We start from the raw sequence: 21979 nt of genomic DNA on the forward strand, positions 1-21979 counted from the left end.
AGTTCTTGATGTTTTGCATATTGCCTTTTTTAGGCAGGAGGGCAACGACCGCCCTCCGGCAGGACAGTGGCAAAGAGCCTGAGGCCAGACTATCGTTAAAAAACTTCCAGCATATCATCTGCTAGAATGTCCCAGAAGGCTTTATAAAATTCGACCGTCAGACCATCGATGCCTGGAGATCGTCGTCCCTGCATGTTCTGCAGGGAAGTGTGGAGTTCGTCTAACTCCAGTGGCCGGTCAAGTTGTGAATTTGTTTCCGTGGAGACCTGAGGTAGCTCTGCACAGAACTCCTCTAACAGTGGCTGGTTTTCTCGGTATTCACTGATTTACAAAGATGAATAAAAACTCACAGCTCGCCTTCTGATCTGTCTGGGCTCTGTCAGCTCCTGTCCTGTGTCAGACAGCAGGGAGTGGATCACGTTGGTCTGTCCATGCTTCTTCTCCAGGCCGAAGAAGCTAGAGGGAGCATCCATCTCTGTGATGTTTTGCACCCTGGATCAGACCAGTGCACCCTGTACTTTAGTATCCAACAGGTTGGCTAAAGCCATTCTTTTGGACTTGAGGATTTCAATACACCTCTGATTTCCTGTGGAAGCACTTGTCTCTAACTCCACGATCTCAGCCGCCAGGTCTTTCATAGACCGGCATGTGTCACGTGTGACGTTCAGAGTATACTGTTGGCACAGGAGTTTTATCTCTGTTTTGCCATAGTCCCACCACTACCTAAGAGAGGTAAAATCAACTTTTCTAAGTCTAAAAGTGTTCCAAAGATAACTTAAGATCTCTCTAAAGCCTCTGTCTAAAGCTAAAGTTGAATTTAAATGCCAGTATGAACTCCTAGGTAAAATATTTCTTATCACAGCGCGACATAGAACCAGAAAATGATCAGTAAAAGCAGCTGGCATTATATAACAGTCTTTAAAAATATTGAAATGGTGTTTAAAACAGTAAAAACAATCCAGCCTGGCTAAAGATACCCTACCTTCTGTCAGGTGGGACCAAGTGTACTGTCGGCAGTCTGGATGCATCCTCCTCCACACATCCACTAGGCCATGAGAAGAGACCAGCCGTTTCAGAGTGTGTTGGGATGCTGGGTGAGGCTCTGCATGATTACAGTCTAAAATCCCGTCCTCAGTAGAGTTAAAATCCCCACCCAAGAGTAAAAAGTCTTCCGAGCCACAGCAATCCAGTCTGGCTTGGTCCAAAACGCTGCTGCACGTCTGTTGACCAGCACCCGTAAACATGAGCACATTACCCCCATTTTAGCCTCACTCCACTGGCTGCCCATACATTTTAGAATCCATTTTAAAATTATTTTATTTACTTTTAAATCCCTGAATGCCCTTGCCCCGCCTTACCTCTCTGAGCTTCTACACCCCTATGTACCTGCTCACTCTCTCAGGTCAGCTGATCAGCTGCTCCTGAATATGCCTAAAACCAAACGGAAGCTCAGAGGGGACCGTGCCTTTGCTGTTGTGGCACCTAAATTGTGGAATAATCTGACTCAGCAAATCAGACAGGCCTCTTCTCTGTCTGTTTTTAAATCTCGTGTGAAAACCTACCTCTTCTCCTTGGCTTTTAACATCTAGATAGACACTGGATTTTATTTTGTCTGTCTTATTTATCTTATTTTTTATTGCTCTGATTATATGCTTTTGTTTTTATCCATATTTTATGTTTTTAATTGATTAATTTTACTTATAATATTTGAGCCATTTTGTCTTTTATCTATAATGTTTATTCTTTTTTATTTATTCGCCTGTACAGCACTTTGGTCGACTGTGGTTGTGGTAAAGTGCTCAACAAATAAAGATTGGATTGGATTGGATTTGATAGCTTGTATTTTTTCTAAAAAGCTCTTCCTCTCTGCACCGTTTGTTGGAGCATAAATATTCACAAAAACCAGGGTGCGGTGTTCAAAATGTGCCTTCGCTAAAAGACACCTCCCCTTTACGACATGCTCGATTTCCAGAGACGTTTGGTTAAAAGTTCTAGAGAACAGGAAGCCTACTCCACCACTCTGCGTGGTTCAGGTTATGGTTCAGGACCACCTGTCCTTCCCACTCCTTCATCCAGTCTACCTCATTGTTCTCATCGCTGTGTGTTTCTTGTAAAAACAGAAACATCAATAGTTTTCCTCCTTGCTGCGTCAAAAACTAGTGCCCTTTTCAAGAAGAAGATGTATCTGTAAGTATAAATTTATAATTTTACAGAGAACTTGCCAGATTGGAACTTTTTTCCTCCTGGAAACAGCCTCTAGGTTTTATTAGACAACAAGCCAACCAGCTGCTTCATGTATAACATAGAGAATCACTTCTCTTGTCAAACTCTAAGTAACAGAGCAATTAAGTATATTTCCTAAAATTCCAAACTATTTCTTAAGCCGGGATCATCATCAACTTCACAATCATTAAAATAACACTGTGAGTTAAGCTCTTACCCAGTGTTCACATCTGGTTTCAAACAAATGAAGGATCTGAGAGTATTTCTAGTTAAGACAGGTACTGCTGCTGCCCAACTAATTAAGGGGTGTAAGAAAGACTTCATGCAGTGGACAACTCACAGAGAAATATCAGCAGGTCCTGGTTCTCTGCCAGAAAGTTCACCATTATATTTTATTAATAGATAGTTACAAAAGGAGATAAAACAGCGTCTGTGATGTGCTAAGTCACAGTTGCCCTATCAACGATGAGCTAAATATCAGTTAATTAAATTCCAGTCAAATTAAACTGGACCATCTGGGAAGCATTTTCTTCATTAACTCAAAATTTAGCTTCCCTAACTATTTTGCCTCTTTGACTCAGTTTGAATAAAATCTTTAAAATCTCCCCTCTGCAGACTGAAAGGTCGTTCAGCTCACCATCGACACAGGCTGGCCTCGCCCTAGTCGTCCCGGCGATCTGGCCTCTCCGGCAAGCACATCGGGCTGTCTGCCTGGCAATGGTCCGTCTGGGAACGCTGCTGTCTCTGTTGAGCATTACGATCTCACAGGTTCCCACCGCCAACTGGCCTGCAAAACACAGCAGCAAGGAACAAAGTACATCACATTAGTGTAATGAGGCTATAATGAACATATTACAGAGGAACAACTGGTGATCCAACAACAGGCAGCCTGAATACAGGGCCCATTTTTTTGGGATGAGCAGCACTCAGTAGTGAAATCCTTTCGTTTAAAGTCTCAAATAATTAATTTTGATGCTTTAAAAGCAGCAGGCTTCTTCTGATCGAATGCAACACAGTTGAATGCTCTGCTGACTGTCTTATGGTGATCATATGGAAAACTAAGATCCCTGCAAGAATCAGCTTTATTATTGGATGTTTTCTATTTGGCTAGTCCTAAACAGCTAGTGATTATTCCACAGATAAAAACAGTCATTAAATGCAATACTATTTATAAAACGCCCAACAGGGAATGAACATTTATTAAAGTTTGAAGAATTTCGGGAGTTTGACATCTCTAAAGTAATTAAGAGATTCAGACAATTTGGATGAGTTAAGAGGAAGCCCGGCTAGGTTAATCAAGCTTTATGGTACAGGCCTCTGATTCATCCGCACATCTGCAGCAGCGCTGCGTATAGCGCTCCGTTCAGTTTTTCATTTTTATTCGCAAACGATAGTTTTTTTTATACAGTGGGAGATGATCAGTGCGCCTCGCCTTTAAACTTTTACCCCCGTTTTGATACTTCCCTGGAGAGAAAACCGTCAGAATCATCAAGGAGGAGTTCCACAGGATTGCAGGTGAATGATGTAGAAATCTGATAAATTAATTTCAAATGATATTCTCTTAATGACATTGTGCTACAACCTCAGAATTGGATTATTAACTTCAATTTCTTATAGAATTTCCCAATGTAATTGGCTGCACAGATGGTACCCACCTTCCCATCAAGGTACATGTAGACTGAACATTGTTTCAACATGTTAAAGACTGCATCATAGACAAAAATCTGTCCAGATCATGTGATGCTGCAGACTACATTTCTGATGTGGAGGTCTGGGTCTGTTCCTGACTCTTGGATATACAGGTATGGTCTTAGCTGAGCAGCAGACTGTAATGTGGTCAGTAACCTAAAGATTTGCACAATAATTCACTTGTCTTCATTGTGTAATCCAGTCTAATGAATCCACTATACATTGCAGGAGAGAGCCTACGATACCTCAGGATGATTCCTGCTAACCAGGACGGCAGAGCAGTGACAGACACCATCTGCTAGAATCATTTCAGAGTCACCATCACCACCATCACAGCAGGCAATAAAAACATACAATACACATTTCCTGTGGTCATCTTTATTTCTGACAAATACAAAGTTAGTTTTTGTATCATTACAATACTTAACATTCTAATAGTTAACATGATTCACCTGTGACCATGACCCACCATGACCCACCTCTAACTTATCCAGATCTGTCCTCCTAATCTGGAGGTCCTAGTAAACCATTTCTATTTTCTGTACTTTTTTATAAAGTATATTATATAAATCTCTTCAGCAGATAGATGGGAATACATGAGGAGGACATTAAAACATATGTAGAGTTCCACATGAATTCCACAGAATGAACCGCTGGTGATCATTGAGCCTCTATTTTACTGTGATAGGTTGTGCAGTTGGGACCCTTCTGCTTCTGTCCATCCATGCTCTGTTAAAAAGGGATGAGAATTTGTTAATACTTCAGTAGAGGATAAATGTCACACTCTGTTTTCCACCAGAATGTGAAGCAATGGGAAGAAAACATTCAGTAACATAAAATATTTGACCACCTTCGTTTTCTTCAATTTGTTAATTTCTTTTTCTTTTTATCAATTAATAATTCCTGTGTGTATCATGTGACTAAAACAGACAGAAAATAAAATTTGGAATACCTTAAAGCGGTTATAAGCAGTAAAATGTAAGAACTAAAGCACTTTTGGCTGTTACTGTATCAAGGAAACACTGCAAACGAGCTACATGTCTTGATATTAGTTCAGCGCATTTATGTGCATGAAAAAAGTGTTATGTTGGCGATAAAACAACTGAACAGTCAAACGTCAACTTAATATTTTCTGTACAATATCAAACATAATGAGGATGAGGAGGATCCCTAACGAGATGATGCAGAAGTCTGACCTGTGTGAACAATGGTTTTATACTTCATTCTCAGCTGCTGACGTGCGCTTCTCCCCCCACTGGATCGCACCTAAATAAAATAAATTAATAAACTATTATTGTAGCCGTTTACCTCCGTATTTTTACCGTGAGTGCAACGGACTACATTTAAACTTACGCATCGACTTGAGCAGCAATTCACTCCCACGACATCTCGCTCTTCTCTGCAGCTGCAACGCTGTTCTCTTTCTTCTGAAAATGTCCTCAAAGTCTTCATTCATAAATAAAAATCTGTACTCCGACTTCCGTAAAGCGCTGCGGTGCGCGTCTTGTCCATCGTCATGGTGAATCGTCGAATCGGGGCTCCATTGATGATGGCTTTTCATAGTGTTGTTGCACCTGCTAAACTGCGGGTCAATCTACCCTGGGTTACTTCAACTACCCCTGAACAGCCTTTGTGAAACCGGAATCCCTGGATTTTCCAAACTCAGGGTAAATCAACCCAGAACCACAGGTTTACCTCAGGGTACGTTAACCATGCCTTTGTGAAACGGGCCCTTTGTGATGGTCATCCATGTTTTTATTTTCTCTGACTTAGACTACTGCAATTACATACACAAAAAGGTTAGTTACTCATACTAATTCCAGGGGCCCTCAATCTTCTGACTTTCAGTCCCATATTCAACCTCCGTCCTCATGTCATCTGATCCTGGCCTCCTGGCCTTTGAGTCTCAGCTCAGAGTGACAATGCCTTCACTGTAGCCCTTAGACTTTAGCCCTTGGATCAGCGCCCCTTTTTCCATCACATGACCTTCCTCTCTTAATTCCTTCAAGTCCAGGTTCGAAACATCGTTTTACACTCTTGGAACTTGATGTGGATTTGTGTTCCATTTGTGTTTGTGTTTTCACTACTTATGCTCCCTTACAGTTGTGTGGTTAGTGGTATTTATTTCCTGGTTTATATTTTGTGCAACTCTTTGGTGAACTTGGGTTGTTTTTAAATGTGCTCCAACAAAATCTTTAGTTATAGGTCCTATAGGAGAAATCACTGATTAACAGCTGATGAAACACAGCTTTACATTCAAGTCTTCAACCAAGTCTATCAATACTTTTTTAACTGTACTGTGGATATGATTTTATGGCTGAGAGAGAATTGTTGATGTTTTAATCAGGATAAAACTGAAATCTGTATTGGTACAAAAACACGATGAGAGAAACTTTGACTCAGATATGAGTTTCTAACCTCACAATAGCAAAAAGAAAAAAACAAACAAATAATGCATTTTATCATCTAAAGATCACTCTTACAAAGTTATAGAAACCAGGGGAGGTCATTTATTATGTAAAGAGCCTTGTGCTACACTCTGCATTGAAAAGGGCTTCTCACATTTGTCACCACGTTTTGATTACTGGTTGAGGTTCATGTACGGTGGATTCAGGCGCACTAAGAAGGGCTACAAGAGTTAGATTTTAATTTTCACGTACAGTATACTGCTTTCAGTACATCACGACAGCTGGTTTTATGCAATTTGAACACTGCATTTTTCAACTAGTTAATGAAAATACAGACCCCTGGCACTGTGGCTCACAGGCCAAAGGAAACTTCTCCGAAATGGCAAAGAGACAGGATGTCCTGAGGTAATGATTGCCTTGCTCAGAAACTTTTGGTATGTGAGAAAGTTACTCTTACACCTTTGTCCAAGAACAGATAATTAGTTCTGAGCTCTCCAGGCATTACCAGCTGACGGATGAGTCCCCGGCACGGGAAGCTATGTTTGTCAGAATAGGATTTTAAACTTCATTATACAAACTGGAAAATTCAGAAGGGTGTTCGAACTGCAAATTTGGACTAGTTCAGCAAGAGGAAAATATTTCTTGAAATAATGTTTATCATCTTGCCATTTTGCTGTCAGGGGAGTTGAACCAGTTGATGAAATCAACCAAATTGCATGATGGAATGGTTCCAGTCTGTATCACATTAATTTGAAATGTTGAGTGAGTCTTGATTGATTTATTCAAATTTTTTTAAACTCTAAGCAGCTCAGCTCTCAAACATCCAGAGCACCTGTGTCAAACACATTTCTGTTGAGCCATGCTAAAAATGAGGAAAAGTAAGATGTACTGTAACAATGTTTGTAATGTGTAGATTTAAATGGGCCTCTGCATCGCTTTTATGCACCTGACAGTTCGATTGAACCATTGTGATGCAGCAGTTTTGTCTGGGTAAATTATGTTTGAAACGCCAGGGAACATATTTAATTGTCTTTTATTCAGGTCTTCATGCAGTGTCTGAGCAGAATTGCTAACTGTTAATGGTCTAGCATTTGATAGATAAACAGGTTTTTATCACAGCAAACTGCTTGAGGGTGTCTGCTGCTCTCAAACACACATTTGCTAGAGCAGATGCTTCAATATGTGCAAATGAAACATTTTCGGTATCACATGTCACCTAAAATCAAGGAGAGAGCCCACCAAAAAGTACAAACAAATTACAGTATTTCCCGCACTATAAGGTGCACTGGACTATAAGACGCACCCTCAATAATTTGTTTGTTTTATAATTTATTTCATATACAAGGCGCACCGGAATATAAGGTGCACACAATAAAAAATAAATAAAATGTATTTGATAAACTGCAGGGTAGCACGGTGGCGCAGTGGTTAGCGCTGCCGCCTCACAACACAGCGGACCTGGATTCGGGTCCCGCTCTGTGCGGAGTTCACATGCTCTCCCCGTGTCTGCGTGGGTTCTCTCCGGGTTCTCCGGCTTCCTCCCACCTCCAAAAGCGTGCGCTTCAGGTTGATTGGCCGGCCCCAAATTGACCGTAGGAGTGAGTGTGTGTGTGTATGATTGTTTCTATGTGGCTCCGCGGTGCACTGGCGTCGTGCCCGGAGTGTCCCCCGCTTAACGCCCTGAGACTGCCGGGATAAGCACCGGCTCCCCCGCGACCTGTGTTAGCGGATTAAGCAGGTTAGAAAATGACTGACTGATAAACTGCAGCGGCTGTAGTTGTGCAATCCGTCCACTAGATAGAGCCGCGCTGCTCAGGCAGTCATGATTGCATTCATGACTTCCTGACTATGTCAATAAGCCATTCTGAGCCTCATCAAGGAAACCTGATCACTTGATCACTTTGCCATCTTAGAAAGATGCACGCATATTAACAAACCTGACATTAAAAACTGGTTAAATTCATTATGAGTGCAGTCAGTGTGAACAGAGCGGATTATTTCCTGATCTTATGTTCGAAGCAGATATTTAAGCTCCGACGTTCGTCTTCGTTTATTAATTAAATATTGTTTCGAGGTGCAGCTATTTGCGGCTGTGTGTCCTAAACAATTTTTTAACTAGTTTTTAATGTCAGGCTGCTAATTTACTGGCAAATATGACGCTGTTTTACTCCTAGAACTGACTTTAACGTCTGTGTCTCACTGCCGTGAATCTCACAGTACGTCGCTGCAGACAGAATACACAAGCCTGAATGTGCCCCTCCGCCGCCCGCCCAGAGCTATCAACTACATTTGTAAATCAATGCAGCACGCCTGTTGGCACCTTTGTCTAGCAGTCACTCTGCTCTTGAAATTTCAGAAAAGGCTGGAAGTTCAGCTTTGAGGGTCTTTCATTCACCTTTCTGCCAGTTTCTCCGTGTGTTTCCACAGACTAATAGAATGGACCGTCACTAGATTCCAGATGACAGCACAATGGCATTTTTAAGACCAATTAAGTTTAAAGTGGGTTATTTCCGACGCCAAATAGTTAGGAAATACTGAGATCAGTCAGTCAGTCAAACTTTATTAATAAAGTTGTTAAAAGTTCCTTATGTTTTGCTACGTAATCACCGGTGCTCCAACAGTCTGCTCTACCGTCTGAGAGCAGCTCAGTCAGAGCCGGGACTTCGGTGACGCCCCTTGACTACCTTTGTTAGGGGGCATGGGCCCGAGTGCCTTGTGAGGGGGCTCCTCTGGTGGCGGAGTGCGGAATGACTGGCGGCCAGACTGCTGGCTTTTTTTCAGCGATCATGTTTTTAACCAATATTAATATGAATATTAATCCATATATAAGACGCACCGGATTATAAGGCACACTACAGGCTTATGAGAAAATTTTAGGCTTTTAGGTGCGCCTTATAGTGCGGAAAATACGGTAATAGCTTACTGAAGTGCATCCAACAACAGGCCATGTCATCTCTGGCTCAGAATGAATTAACATGTGTCAGCATGTGCCATGTAAATGTGAAGCTAAATGACATTACAGGTTATCATCTCAGCTCAGAAAAAAGTTAGGGAAACCTTGCTTTACCTACGAAATGATCTGCAAAAAGTATCACAATCTTTTGTCTTTTTTTCCTTACAGAATGGAAACCTGCCAGCAGAAATCATTCAGGCTAGAGCTGAAATAAATTCCATTCAGCAAAGGTAGATAAGAGAATAGTCTGTGCTGCAGTTCCTGTAAGGTCAATCCCTAGCATTCATCAACCATGAGTCCTTTATACCGCTGTCTCTAGTTCTTCCCAACACTTTCCAAGGTTCATTAAGTGAGCCGCTAACTGCTCCACAGCATGAAATGGCTGTAATAATGGCAAAGGTTGAAAGGGTTGTTGATCAACACAAATGACTCATAAAATTATCCTATCAGGTGTTGAGTCGTCCAAGTGTCAGAAGCTACTAAGTTTCAGAGGTAGACGTCCTCAGGATCCAGACTCATTACGATGAACCTGTGAAACTCCTTAATAGCATGTCATGGCTGGACTAACCTGCAGGCAGGGGCAAAAATTATCTTTGGGACTCGATGACCTATCAACTGGTAACAAAATGTCTCTGTGACCTTTGAGTGCTCATCAAATATAATTTAGGTTGAATCAAAATGTATTGCATGTGTGAGAGATGCGATCATTTGATAAAATGCTAAATCATGGAATCTCAGACAGGGGTGGCATTTATCTCATCTAACTAGTAAGAAGGGATTGAGTTTATTTCTGGAAATGTCAGTATAAAACTCATCATATGATAGAATTGTTCTGGAATTCTTACACTGGCTTGCTCTTCAGCATAGTATCAATATCAATAGTATCAAGTACCGATGTATATTAATTGCTTTAGGCAATGTTCTTGCTTGCATGAATCCTTGCGTCTTTGACACACAATTTATCCATTTCTCCACTTAAATTTTGAACCAGGAAATCGCAATTGTGTTTTGATCTTGCGCGAGATCTCATCTGCGTGATTCAGCCTTATTAAAATCAACCAGGGGTGGCATGGTTGCTTGGTGGGTACTGTAGCGCTGTTGCTGCACAGTAACTCTGTGAAGTTTGCATGTTCCCCCCTAATCTGCGTGGGTTCTCTCCTGCTTCCTCCCACCTTCAAAAACATGCGCTTCAGGTTAATTGGCCGTTCCAAATTGCCCGTAGTGTGTGTGTGTTTGTTTGTTTCTCTGTGTGGCCTAACAGTGCACTCTCGTTGATTCCGGAGTTTCCACCGACTCACGCCGTCAATCAGCTGGGATAGACTCCTGCTCCCCTCGACAGCCAATGAAGCGGCCAGACAATGAATGAATGAATGAATAAAATCGACCAAACGGCAACATGAAGTCTGCTCATTTCACACGCTGCAGTTAGAGAGTGACGAGTTAGTCCTACATTATCACCATGCCTTCGAAAATGACGCAAGTTGGAAAAGTTGGAGAAAACCCAAGTGACAACTAGTACTACTACTGTAGTTCTTAGCTGTAGTTCAGCTAGTCATGTCAGTTGTTTAAACTCACCATTCTTTGTCTTCTGCACCTCAGAGTCTGTGAGTGAAACATATCGTTTGACTGACTTACTAGTTGTAGTGTCTCGTTTTGGTTTACTGTATGTAAAAGTTAATTGTGATACCGATGCGAACGCGCTAGCTCGTCAATAGGAATTTCCATATTATGTTAGTATTTAGCTAACGGCCATCGTTACTGTTGGACAGTGTGGAGTTAATAACAACTCTAGTTTATATTAATATGTCTTGTATTTACGAATGTATAAGGATCAGGACCTGACATGCTGTTTTTTATGTTTTTTTCAGTTTCACAGATCTTCTCAGTAAAATGACTTGTCTATCACTTTTGATATTGTTTACTTTTTGCAATAATCGCATGAAAATCTGGTCATAAAAACATTTATGCAAACCTCCAGTAGCTCCAGACATGAATTAATTATCCACTAAACCTCGGGAATTCTGAATAAATACTATCATTTATCTGAGAATGATCTTACCATCAAATCTCTTTCAAAATCATCCGGGGTGAAGTGCTCATAGCAGATTCTTGGATCTTTGGTCATTTTGACCCTGTTTATCCTTGTTTTCCATTGCTCTCCAATCTTTCCAGAAGGTATTTTGAAGAAAGATAGGTTCCTATCTTTGTGTCTAACTTCTGCGGTGTTGGAACAACCATTCACCTCACAGGTAACCAGGACTTTATCGGATTTATCCCTTCAGTGATTGTATTGTGTTGTAATGGCTGCCCTGACTGATGAAGCAACGGGTGACCCCACGTGACCCCTGCTGGGGAGCCTGATACAGAAGCTGCTGCAGCGAAGATTTTAAGGTGTCCTGACCACAGGGATGATGCCAGACATCAGGATTTTTTTTTTCATAATGATAAAGAATGTATATATCACTTTAAAATGAGTTTTCAAAACCTTAGTTATTTGTTTAACTAGATTTATTCCCTTATATTTGTTTCACTTGCTCTCTTGTTTTTGGTGTTTTTTATATTGTGTTCAGCAGTCATTGTGTTGTATTCCAAGTGCCATACACATAAACCGACTTGACTGTTATTTTAGCAGATATTACATTTTTCACTTTCTCGCTTTCCTCGAGTTCCATTCCCTCAAAGGCGCAGGTTCTAGGTCCTGTTCGCCAGGCTTCAGGTTGGTATTATAAATCGTTCTCCACACTTAACCTCAAACTTTTGCCAGTACAAATCTATAGTCCAATAAATTCATTAGTGGACGGATTCTGGTCGCCGTGTCTGCCACACTTTATGATTTAAGCTGATAAAATGGGTGCATTCTTACAGAACGTTATTACAATTTTGGAAGTCATAAAACAAAATCATATCTACTATGAATAGTATGTGCATTTTATTTCATGGGGTCATAGTCCCAGCTACCTGCCCCCCCCCCATCATCTGCTCTCCAATCAGCCCACCTTCATATTGCTTTTTACAGAGTCATACTTGTGCTTGGACGACAGAGAAGCCATCACATATCAGTGCTCTCTGCCATGTTTCAACACTGTACAGATAAATCGGCTTCAAACAATAAGCCCGAAGGAGGAGAAGAATACTAAGGAAGAGGGGAGAGTTTAAGTGGGGAGTGTGTGGGTGAGCGGGGGTACTTTGTAAAGTGCCCAGAGCACCACCAGACAGAACTCCATCATATATACACGACTTAATTGATGTGACAGAGACTTCCTGTCACTCAGCAGCAAGGAGACACTTGGCCTTGTCTCTAGTTCCCATGATGAAACGGGCGCACGGCTGCAGCGGCGAGTGGCGTGCAGATGAGAGATGGCGCCTCGTCGCCATCCAGGCCCCAAATTCTGCCAGAAAGGATATCTATATGGCTACAAGAAGCCGATACGGAGCACAGACACGAGCTCTTAGCTCCACTGTCAACATGATGACCTTATCACTGAATCACAACACTAGAATCACAACAAGCACAAAGAGTCAGAGCATACTCAGAGGTTCAAACACACAGCTCTGAGCAAAGATGTGTCTGAGCGCCACGTGTCAGCAGTTTGATAAAACACTACGAAGACCACAGGAGCACAAACACCTTCATTTCTACCCTGAGTCAGTGTGAACCATTTCAGCAGTGAGGACTGGTGGTCAACATACATGTAACAAACAGGACGCCACCAATTAGCATCTAACAGACTACGCCAATTCTTTACTCCTCCTTATTTTGCACTTATCAATTCACTTCATTATATCTTATCTCTCCTCTGTTTTGTCTCTTTAATTAAGTGTCTGCAGATACCTTGGCAGTTATACCTGATAAAATACCTTTATTATCTTTAACACATCACAAAGAGCTCCCATATAAGTGAAACCAAGTTGGGAAGAGCTCTGCTCTTCCTCAGGGTATTTGTCATAAAATTATATGACATCCTGCTCTGAATGACAAGGATCTCACTTCCACATTAAAACATTCTGCCTTTATATATTGTAATTACTCAAGGTCTGCTGAAGATGGAAGTGAGTTTTAACAACATTTTATTGCAAAAAGCTCCTCTGCAAAATGCAATTTGGGAGCCATATTTATTTAAAAAAATCCACTTCTCGTAAATCTATAACTGTTAATTATTCATGACGATACGTGTTGGATTTGGCATTATTCTCCATAAAGACAAAGCTACAGCACGGAGACATCGATTGCTGGTTTGGCTTTCAGTTCTTGGCATTGGATCCAACCATTTCTCCCTGATAGGAGCCAATCAGGTTCAGATTACTGCAGAGGCATAGAATAATAAGTCGGCATGATTACCTTCATTTTGTTGTGTGTTTCCATCCTGACAGAAGCGTCATTCTCAAGGATGAAAATGGAGCTTGCCACAAAGCAGCAGTTGAGAGAGCATGACAATCATATTAACATTCATCAATTCAGATATGAATGCCACTGATCATTTATGCAAGATTTAAAAGAGTGACAGACATCATAAATATTAATGGAGTGGGTAATCAGTCAAAATTGATTTGCACTGACTGTAGTTATCAAATGTGAATATATTGAATATATAATGAGCATTCGTTATATCTCTATGTCGGCTTAAGTCTTATGTCCATTCACTCAGCTCGTGTCACTTTGATTCATGTGTCTTCTTTAAAAGTCTTACATTTCATGCTGCGACTAACGATTGCTATCATCATCGATTATGGGTTAATTGAAGTGTTCAAATGGATGGAGGTGCACCTTGATCAAGACAGAGCAAATTGTGTGGCCTATCATTCAAACTTGCATTTACTGTTCACGCTAACATCAGCGGTGAGAGAGAGCCCAATTAATCAATGACCTGAATCCGATATCAAATGTCTATGTGTGTGACGTATGGAAGGAAGAGTTCAAAGCTGACGAGTGGAAAATATTCTGTTAACCATATGCTGTGATGTGTGCTCTTTTATTTGATGCCATGTGACTTATGATGCATAAAAAACTTTCCTCAAATTCTGGAATACGAGTTTCATTTAAAAGGATGTAATTGACGGTTTCCTATCATCCTGTCCATGATTATTAATTAAACATGAGAAAGTCTCATTTGAAAGGCATTGTTTTCACATGATAGCTGAATAAAAATAATAATTATTTAGACTCACTTACCTAAATTATTCCCAGTGATTCTGCATGGTAGAACAAGCACATAACCCTATGAAATAAAATAGAATAAAATGGACGAGTAACATCTCATTCAAATATTTAAAGCCAAGTTTTCTGTAGTTATTTTTTTAGTGTAACATGTAATGAAATGTTCTCTCCCAGTATTCATGACTGACATAGCTCCTCCAATCCATCTGAAGTTCTGGACTGGAGGCTGTATCGTCTGACTTCAGTGCCTTCTCTTTATTTCTGGCACAATGCAGCTATGCAAGGACACCATGTTGACACTAATAATCCTGCTGTCACCACTTGCTCCGTTTTCATTGGCTGAATTTCAACAGCACAGCTTTTAAGATCTAAGTTGTAAAATTCCAAATCGAACCACAGTGACATTTTCTCTGACAAACAGACAGGATGTCCATGGGACTTTAAAAAATAATGTACACAATGAAAAATAATGGTTTGTTGAATTCACTCCATTTTATTATATTGACTGGTCGTATAAAATATTTTTAACCAGGCCCATATTTTTTATAAATTGAGTTCATGTGTTTTTAAGTTGAATATTTGCATTATTTATTAAAGATTTCAAACAATCTATAAAATTAGCCAAATTTACCCCAGTCACCCACATTTCCTGCAACCTCCTAACATAAACTTCAGAGAGTTTGGTGTGTGTGTGTGTGTGTGTGTGTGTTTGTTTGTTTGTCTGTTTTTTTTACTTTAAGTGACCCATGAAAATCTTTACATTAACCACATTAACACATGCACCAGTACACGGCCATGCTCACGAATGGATGATAAAGTTGACAGTTGGTGCACCAAAGGCTTTGCTGCATCTGATTGGAAGTCTGTTATACTGTAAGTGCATTTGAATTGTGTAGGTTTAAAATTACTGCTTTAAATATTGATCACAATCATTGGTGATTTTATTAATTATGTATTTAACCTCTGGCAAATTTATTGAAAATGCTCGGTGCCATTTCTTCAGGGTGTGGAGTTGACAGTGTTGATTTCAAATTCCTCCCCTTTAACCTTCAAAATTTACAAATACTGATTTATCAGCAAGAGAGAAATATCAGATCTCTTTTGTTCAGGAGCTTCCAGTGGAACGTGCTTCGAATCTCTGGGAAAAAAAACAAAAAGCAAAACAACATAAAAAACAGTTAAACCCAATAAATCAGTTCAAATTGTTCCCGACTAGCTTACTGTTCTTGTCCTGAATGGCACCATTTATTTAAAACAATGAATCCCTTATCAAATTGATTAGCAATAACTTTTCTAATGACTAATGAATGAACAAATTATTTCATATCCACTTGTAAAATAAACAATTTCACTGGATTTAATAACTTTGCGGTAATACTGGTGTTTACAGAGTAACATCAGCCACAGGGGAAGACTAATCAGCCCACTCCTGCAAATAAAAAGGTTTAAAGTGATTTTTATCTGGTTTACTCTGGGTTACTGCTGCTTTCATTCTGATTGCAGTAGTAGGATATAATCTTCCCTTCACGTCTGTTCTGATCTCACAGCTTAGACTGTTATTAACAACACAGGACATGTAACAGCCATATTATTTGATTGTGCATATGCTAGTTAGCACGGCAAAGTGCATGTTAACGCTACTTGAAGAGCGCAGTAGGTGCCGTGTAACAGGACACCAGGTGAGAGAGGCAGATGTCTGACTGACCTCTTGCTGCATGCTTCCTGACACCTCTGTGATCTTTTCCCGCTGAACAAGTAGGGCAGCAGAGCAGCGACATGTGCTTTTTATTAATGCTCTGGGTTTAAAGGGAATGCCACTGCTGGATTTCACAAGCTATTTGAATTCTCAACATCAGTCCCATCAATATTTATGCACGTGGATGATTTTTGGCTGAAGTAAGAATACTTGTAGTGATGTTTATCTGAAGCAGGCAGAAATTAATGAGGAATTATGGCAAAATTTGAAGGAGCGGCCTTGATGCCTTCTGGAGATCAGGGTGTTATGTTGAGATAACACTAAATTACTTGCATCAGTAAAATAAGCACCATGTCAGTACATCTTTATGAATCAGTTTTCATATCCTGATATGGTTTAGAAGCTCTTCGTGTTGTCATATGTACACAGGCCTGCATTACATTCAGACATGGAGATTTTTAGAGCTGCACCAGCAGTGATTTCTGTGCAATCAAAAGCACCAGGCGGGCCTGCAGAGAATGAGAGAAAAGCACTGCACCCCCACCAGCTGAAACACCAGAGATGTGCTCTATTTGCCCAAATTTAATTCTCGTGTCAGGAGTGTGCGTTGCTCCACCCACAGGGAATGACAAATTGAAACTTCACGTAGCAGCAATAGGATGGCGATCCCCGGGGAGAGAGAGCCAGACTTAACAGCGTTGTATCCTTTCTTGCTGGAAAGCAGGAGAGGCTTTATAGTTTGCATAACAGGACTTCTAGGTCTTTGCAGCTCATTTTTTAAGTTACCACACTCAAACATTCAGAACTGCCATTCTCTGACATTGCCAAGGGCTGCTTTAAAATAGAAAATATTCTTATTGCGTATATCCTCTGCTGGGACTGACAGTGGGATTTGGGTATGGTCTGCAACATGTCTTGTGCGGTCGGCTTGATGGATTCACTTATGATAGATTTCTGTTGCAGCAGTGCAGCATGGTTCTGGGCTGCAGACATATTAGAATGTAAAGTATAGTCAGACAATAGGTAGTGGATGATCAGTTGCTCAAGGCATTAAGAGTGAATGTGCAATATGCCTTTAAAAGCAAACAGAACCTCTGCTGAATGTAACACAGGCGGGACTGTAAAGCCACAGTGACTCACTTCACATTTCACTCAAATAGCCCTCCAGAATACCCCCCTCCTCACCTTTTACACAAACACAGTGAAAATGGCAAGCATCAGAAGATGATTATGACCTGATAAGTACCGCACAGCACCGCGTGATTGTGTGAACTGCAGCTTTAATATTCAAAGGCAGCCCACTCTGAATATCATGATGGCATCAGGCAGAAAATAGAACAGGACACAGGGCAGAATGTACATAACAGAACTTATTTACCACTGTGTTGTTGATGGAGGCAATCCAAGCCCACAGGTTCTTGCAGAAAAAATAACAACGCAGAAATACAGAGTGCTGCTCTACACTTAATCACAAGAGAGGTCAAAGCTGAGAATTCATACCCAGGAAGCTATGAAATTCAAGCTTTGTGCACCGACAAATTGAATCAGTGGTAAAAATTATTTTCATTTTGTTCCATGAAGATGTTCATACTTATGCTGCTCCACTGCCTTAGAGAAACAGGCTTTGATGATTTGCTTGCTATTTACAACCAAGGTCATACTCAAAGCGTGGCCTCCCTTTCCAGGCTCAATGCCACCTTGAACATAACTGCAATGGAAATCATCCCCCTCACTTCAGAAGGTCTGTAATTCTGTGCTCTGATTAGTTTAATGTTTGACTAGTGAGGCTGTTCTCCCAGAGATCCAAGAGAATACCAAACACGTTTTTTGTTTTTTTTAATTCACCATTCCAGCGTCCCCATTAAGACGAGCCACCTAGTACACAGTAGCCGATTTGTTAAAACTGGATAATGTACCCATCATAGACACAGATTTGTAGATGACATGTGGTCAGGAGACACAGGCAAAGCACAAAGAGTAGACTAAATGTGAGTAGTCATCAATGGAGCTTTGTGCTGATTGTAAAGCCACACTGACTCACTGCAAAATTTAGAACTACAGCCCGAAGACATATTTCATAAAATGTGTGCTGTCACTCCCATCGACAGCTTGTACCGCAGTGAAGGATGACAGGATAAATTGTTGCTTCTACTCCTTAGCTTCAGGACACCGTTATTTGTGTTCAGAAGTGCTGATTGAATTATTCAAACAAATCAGAGTGACACATTAGTTATGACATGTGACATGTGCTGCAAAAAAGCGGCAACACCATCTGTTGTGCTCATATGACAAAGAGTTTGGGAACAACTCTAATTGATTCGAGTCATGCAGTTCATCACACTTGTCTTGTTGTAATAAGGATAGTTTCCATCTTCAATAGTCGGAGGAGAGCTAGATGATCGAGATGACGTTTGTAGATGAAAATGATATTTAGTTAGCATAAGTAAGGTAAGCTAATACAGCATTCACGCTTTAAGATGCCCGGCTTCACCTTATCGCTGATTTTTAGTAGGTAGTCATGTGATATCGTACGCGCACAGCGTACAGCATCCGGAAGTGTGCTGCGCTCCGAGACTCACAGAACACAGCGCACTTTTATGTATTAAAGCGACGTTCAAAAGCGCTTTAAACAATCCAAAAGAGTGTGGGAAAGGGTAATACAAAAATAAGGTGGTTTAATATCAGTATGGGAGGGTTCATGAATGTTTAAATTACCTTAAATAATTCGCAATATTGCAGAATTTCATTATTTGCTGGTGGTCCTGGAACATGTTAGCCGTGAGTAACGAGGGATCGCTGTAGTGGCAGAGTTACAAAAGTAAATAAACAATAATCACCATAGACCTAAAGCTATAATTGTGTATGTATGTGGCCACTGTATACATTAACATATACATTAATGTATACATTATTATTATTGACACACTCGATCCAAAAAAAACCCCACTTACTTATTCATCTGGCGTGTAGCAACATGAGCACGCAATTGTTTTGGTACTTGTAACCACTTGATGAATAAGTGTAATACTCTGAACTAAAACATTTATCCTTATGTAAACCATTTGGTGGTGAGCAGATAGTCTAAAGAAAATTGTATCTAAAAGAAAGGAAAAAGCTAAATAATGAGCTCAATGGGGCTAAAAGACTCGGCTGAATGAGGGCAGCTATCGAGATGGAGGAAAAGTCAAGTGATTACAGTTCTATCACAATGTACCTTGAAGCAGTTTTAATGAAACATTCAAATTTCAACAGGAAATTATTCAAGCACAGCTTTGTTGAAAATGCAGAAACAACACAGCAGAGAATTCTCCTTAGGAACACATAAAGCCTCAAGGTCTTGAGGATATCCGTCTGAGCTCCACAATGACATTACACACACTTGTCCTTTTTGTTTTTGATTGAATTTATGAAATGTGAATGCACTGAGCTGAGTGAGAGCAGTGGTGAACGTCCATCCTCCCCCAACTTATAAATAGACTGAAAATGCTCCATCGGCCTCCACTTCACCCACACATGCACACCCGAAGGTCTGTGGTTGACAAAGGAGAGTAAAGTTACCGCTCTGACCGCATCACTGAACTGGAATCTGGTCCAGTAAGGAAACGTAGACATTTCCAAATTTATTGTTGAATAAACTGGCAACGCAGGGAGCGGCTGACAGGTCATTCATCGTGGAGGGCACCGGCCCAATGGCATGCTCGGACAGGGCTGCCACGCTTTGATTTCCTGTCGTGGCCGCCATGATAGATGAGTTACAGAGAGGGTGGAGGTGACGCAGCCTCGCACCACTGCAAAGCTTCACCCTCGGGCTCACCGGTTCAACCACAGTACCACTTTCAGGGCCCCCAGGGCCAGTGCTACAGAGCTGCAGTGGTTTGACTCCACCATTGATGAGGTGTCAAAAATAAAAAAACAAACTCTATGAACCTGTCTTGAAATAACCGATGAAATCACTAAAATGAACCAGTTGTCAAACCTAATTTTTCAGCAGCACTGATTGGCTGAAGTCTCAGAGGGAACCTTAGTAGGATTTGAAGATTAAAAGTCAGTGAAAAATATATTCCTCAGTCTTGCAGTTCAGCTCAGAGCTGGTGTGAGGAGTGATTGACATACAGATCAGGTCCAACATCCAATCATATTCAGAGGTTAAACAGGCCAGGAGAATATATTCATCCTAGAAATATCAAGCATAAAGTTCACTAGAGATTGATGGAGCGATTCTGCACAATAACGCACTAATGAGATCATTTCTGATGAAAATAAGTCAATAACAAATGGCTGAGGGGAAAGAAGGTAACTCCTCTGATAATATGCAGAGGCTTGGGTGGCAGTTGAGGGGTGGAAATAAAAGGCTGGTGACAGCAGCATTTCAGGGGAAAGTGATGCAAATTAAAGGCAAAGAGAGCACATTTCAGTGCACAGGCAGTTAATTTTTCACATCAGTGTCTACTTTTGTTCCCGGCAAGCTGCCAAAGACATTGATGTAGGCACTATCCCTCCTCCACAGTGGTAATTATGCTGCTGGCCAATGCTTGATTAAAAGATCTAATCTGTAAACTTGTTCAAGATGTCCCAACAAGTTCCAGTGCTTTAAGCCTGTTGTCTGAGTGTCTGACAGCACCAAATCTGGAATGTTTCACTATGGACAGTGGCCACTGAAGTGCAGAGAAACAACCATTTGCTTTCCACTCCGACAGGGTGAAGGTGTGATTGCACAGCAAATGTATTATTCAACAGGAAATCACAGCATGCATGGATATAGCCATAACCAGAGTGAAATTATAAAGTTCTGAAGGTGACAGGCCTTTTCCCAGTTTGTACCAGGAATTTATAAAAAGCAAGCTGCTGCTTTCCCACCTGACACTCAGCTGTGACACTGCCGAATTGTGATCCCACAAGCAAGCAGAGAGCCTAGAGCGAGAGAAATGATGGCAACAAGAGTGTAGCTATTCCAAATTCTGTTAAAACTTAGAAAAAAAAGGTCACCATTATATATTTGACGCTCCAAGTGATATTACACTGCTCCTCAACAAAATATAAATTGAGTTGTATAGGTCTAATAGAATCACATTTCTTAGCACAGCATCATTCAACCACTCCAGGTTGAATGATAAAAGATGAGAGAAATACCAGAAGGTACAGCAAGGTCACCACGATTGACTGGGGATGGGGATGAGAACAGACACATTAGGGGTCCCTGCAGGGATGTTTTATTACCCCTGATGGGGGGGGTTTTTTTGGGTTTTTTCCTGAATGACAGAATCTGACCACAGCGTGAGCAGCTGTATCTCAGTGAGAAGCCCTCAAAGACAATGGTGCTGCTGACAAAGTATGAAATAGCCCTTACCCTCTCTGAGCAGATGGGAGTAGAGGAGCCAGAGGAGCAGCAGGCAGCAGAGGGACGCACCTCCACCTGCGGAGAGCGTCTTCGCTCCAGACTGCATCCTTCAGCCTTTCAGATTCACCCAAACTTTGAACGCTCAGATGTCAAGCAGTTTGGAATGAGAGTGGCTAATCCAGTGATGTCTCCACAGCCTGTCGTCGGCATCCATTTTGAGGTTATAATAGGAGAGGGACTGATAGTAATCCCCCCCCCACACACACACACCCCCACACCCCCTTGCCTTTTAGATTTCCTCAGCGAGCCGCATATCCAGCCGGGCTGCTCGGCACTGCTCGCAATGTCACCAGATCGAGCCAAGTTTACGCGGCTGTGGCTCCAGGACCAGACATTCACCGACTGGCTTCTGTGATCAAATTGGAAGTGAGCCGAGGAAGAGGAGGATGAGCAACAGCAGCCCCCCCACCACCAACACCACCAACACCCCCACAGTTTTGATCCTCACACGGAGATG

At 41.2% G+C, this 21979-nt stretch overlaps 1 protein-coding gene across 2 annotated transcripts in view; it reads right to left on the reverse strand.

Moving 5' to 3' along the window:
- The window catches only part of tafa5l (TAFA chemokine like family member 5, like), a 57221-nt gene extending 35559 nt beyond the window's left edge, over positions 1 to 21662 (reverse strand). For both annotated transcript variants that reach the window (XM_068338508.1, XM_068338500.1), the window contains exons 1-2: positions 21472 to 21662; positions 2861 to 3010 (exon numbers count right to left, since the gene is read on the reverse strand). In XM_068338508.1, coding sequence (XP_068194609.1) covers positions 2861 to 3010; positions 21472 to 21568 — 247 coding nt within the window. In that variant the 5' untranslated portion in view covers positions 21569 to 21662. The remainder of the gene's footprint in view (positions 1 to 2860; positions 3011 to 21471) is intronic.
- Positions 21663 to 21979: the final 317 nt, after the last annotated feature.

This window comes from Antennarius striatus, chromosome 2 (genome assembly GCF_040054535.1).
Source record: "Antennarius striatus isolate MH-2024 chromosome 2, ASM4005453v1, whole genome shotgun sequence".
Classification (NCBI taxonomy): domain Eukaryota; kingdom Metazoa; phylum Chordata; class Actinopteri; order Lophiiformes; family Antennariidae; genus Antennarius; species Antennarius striatus.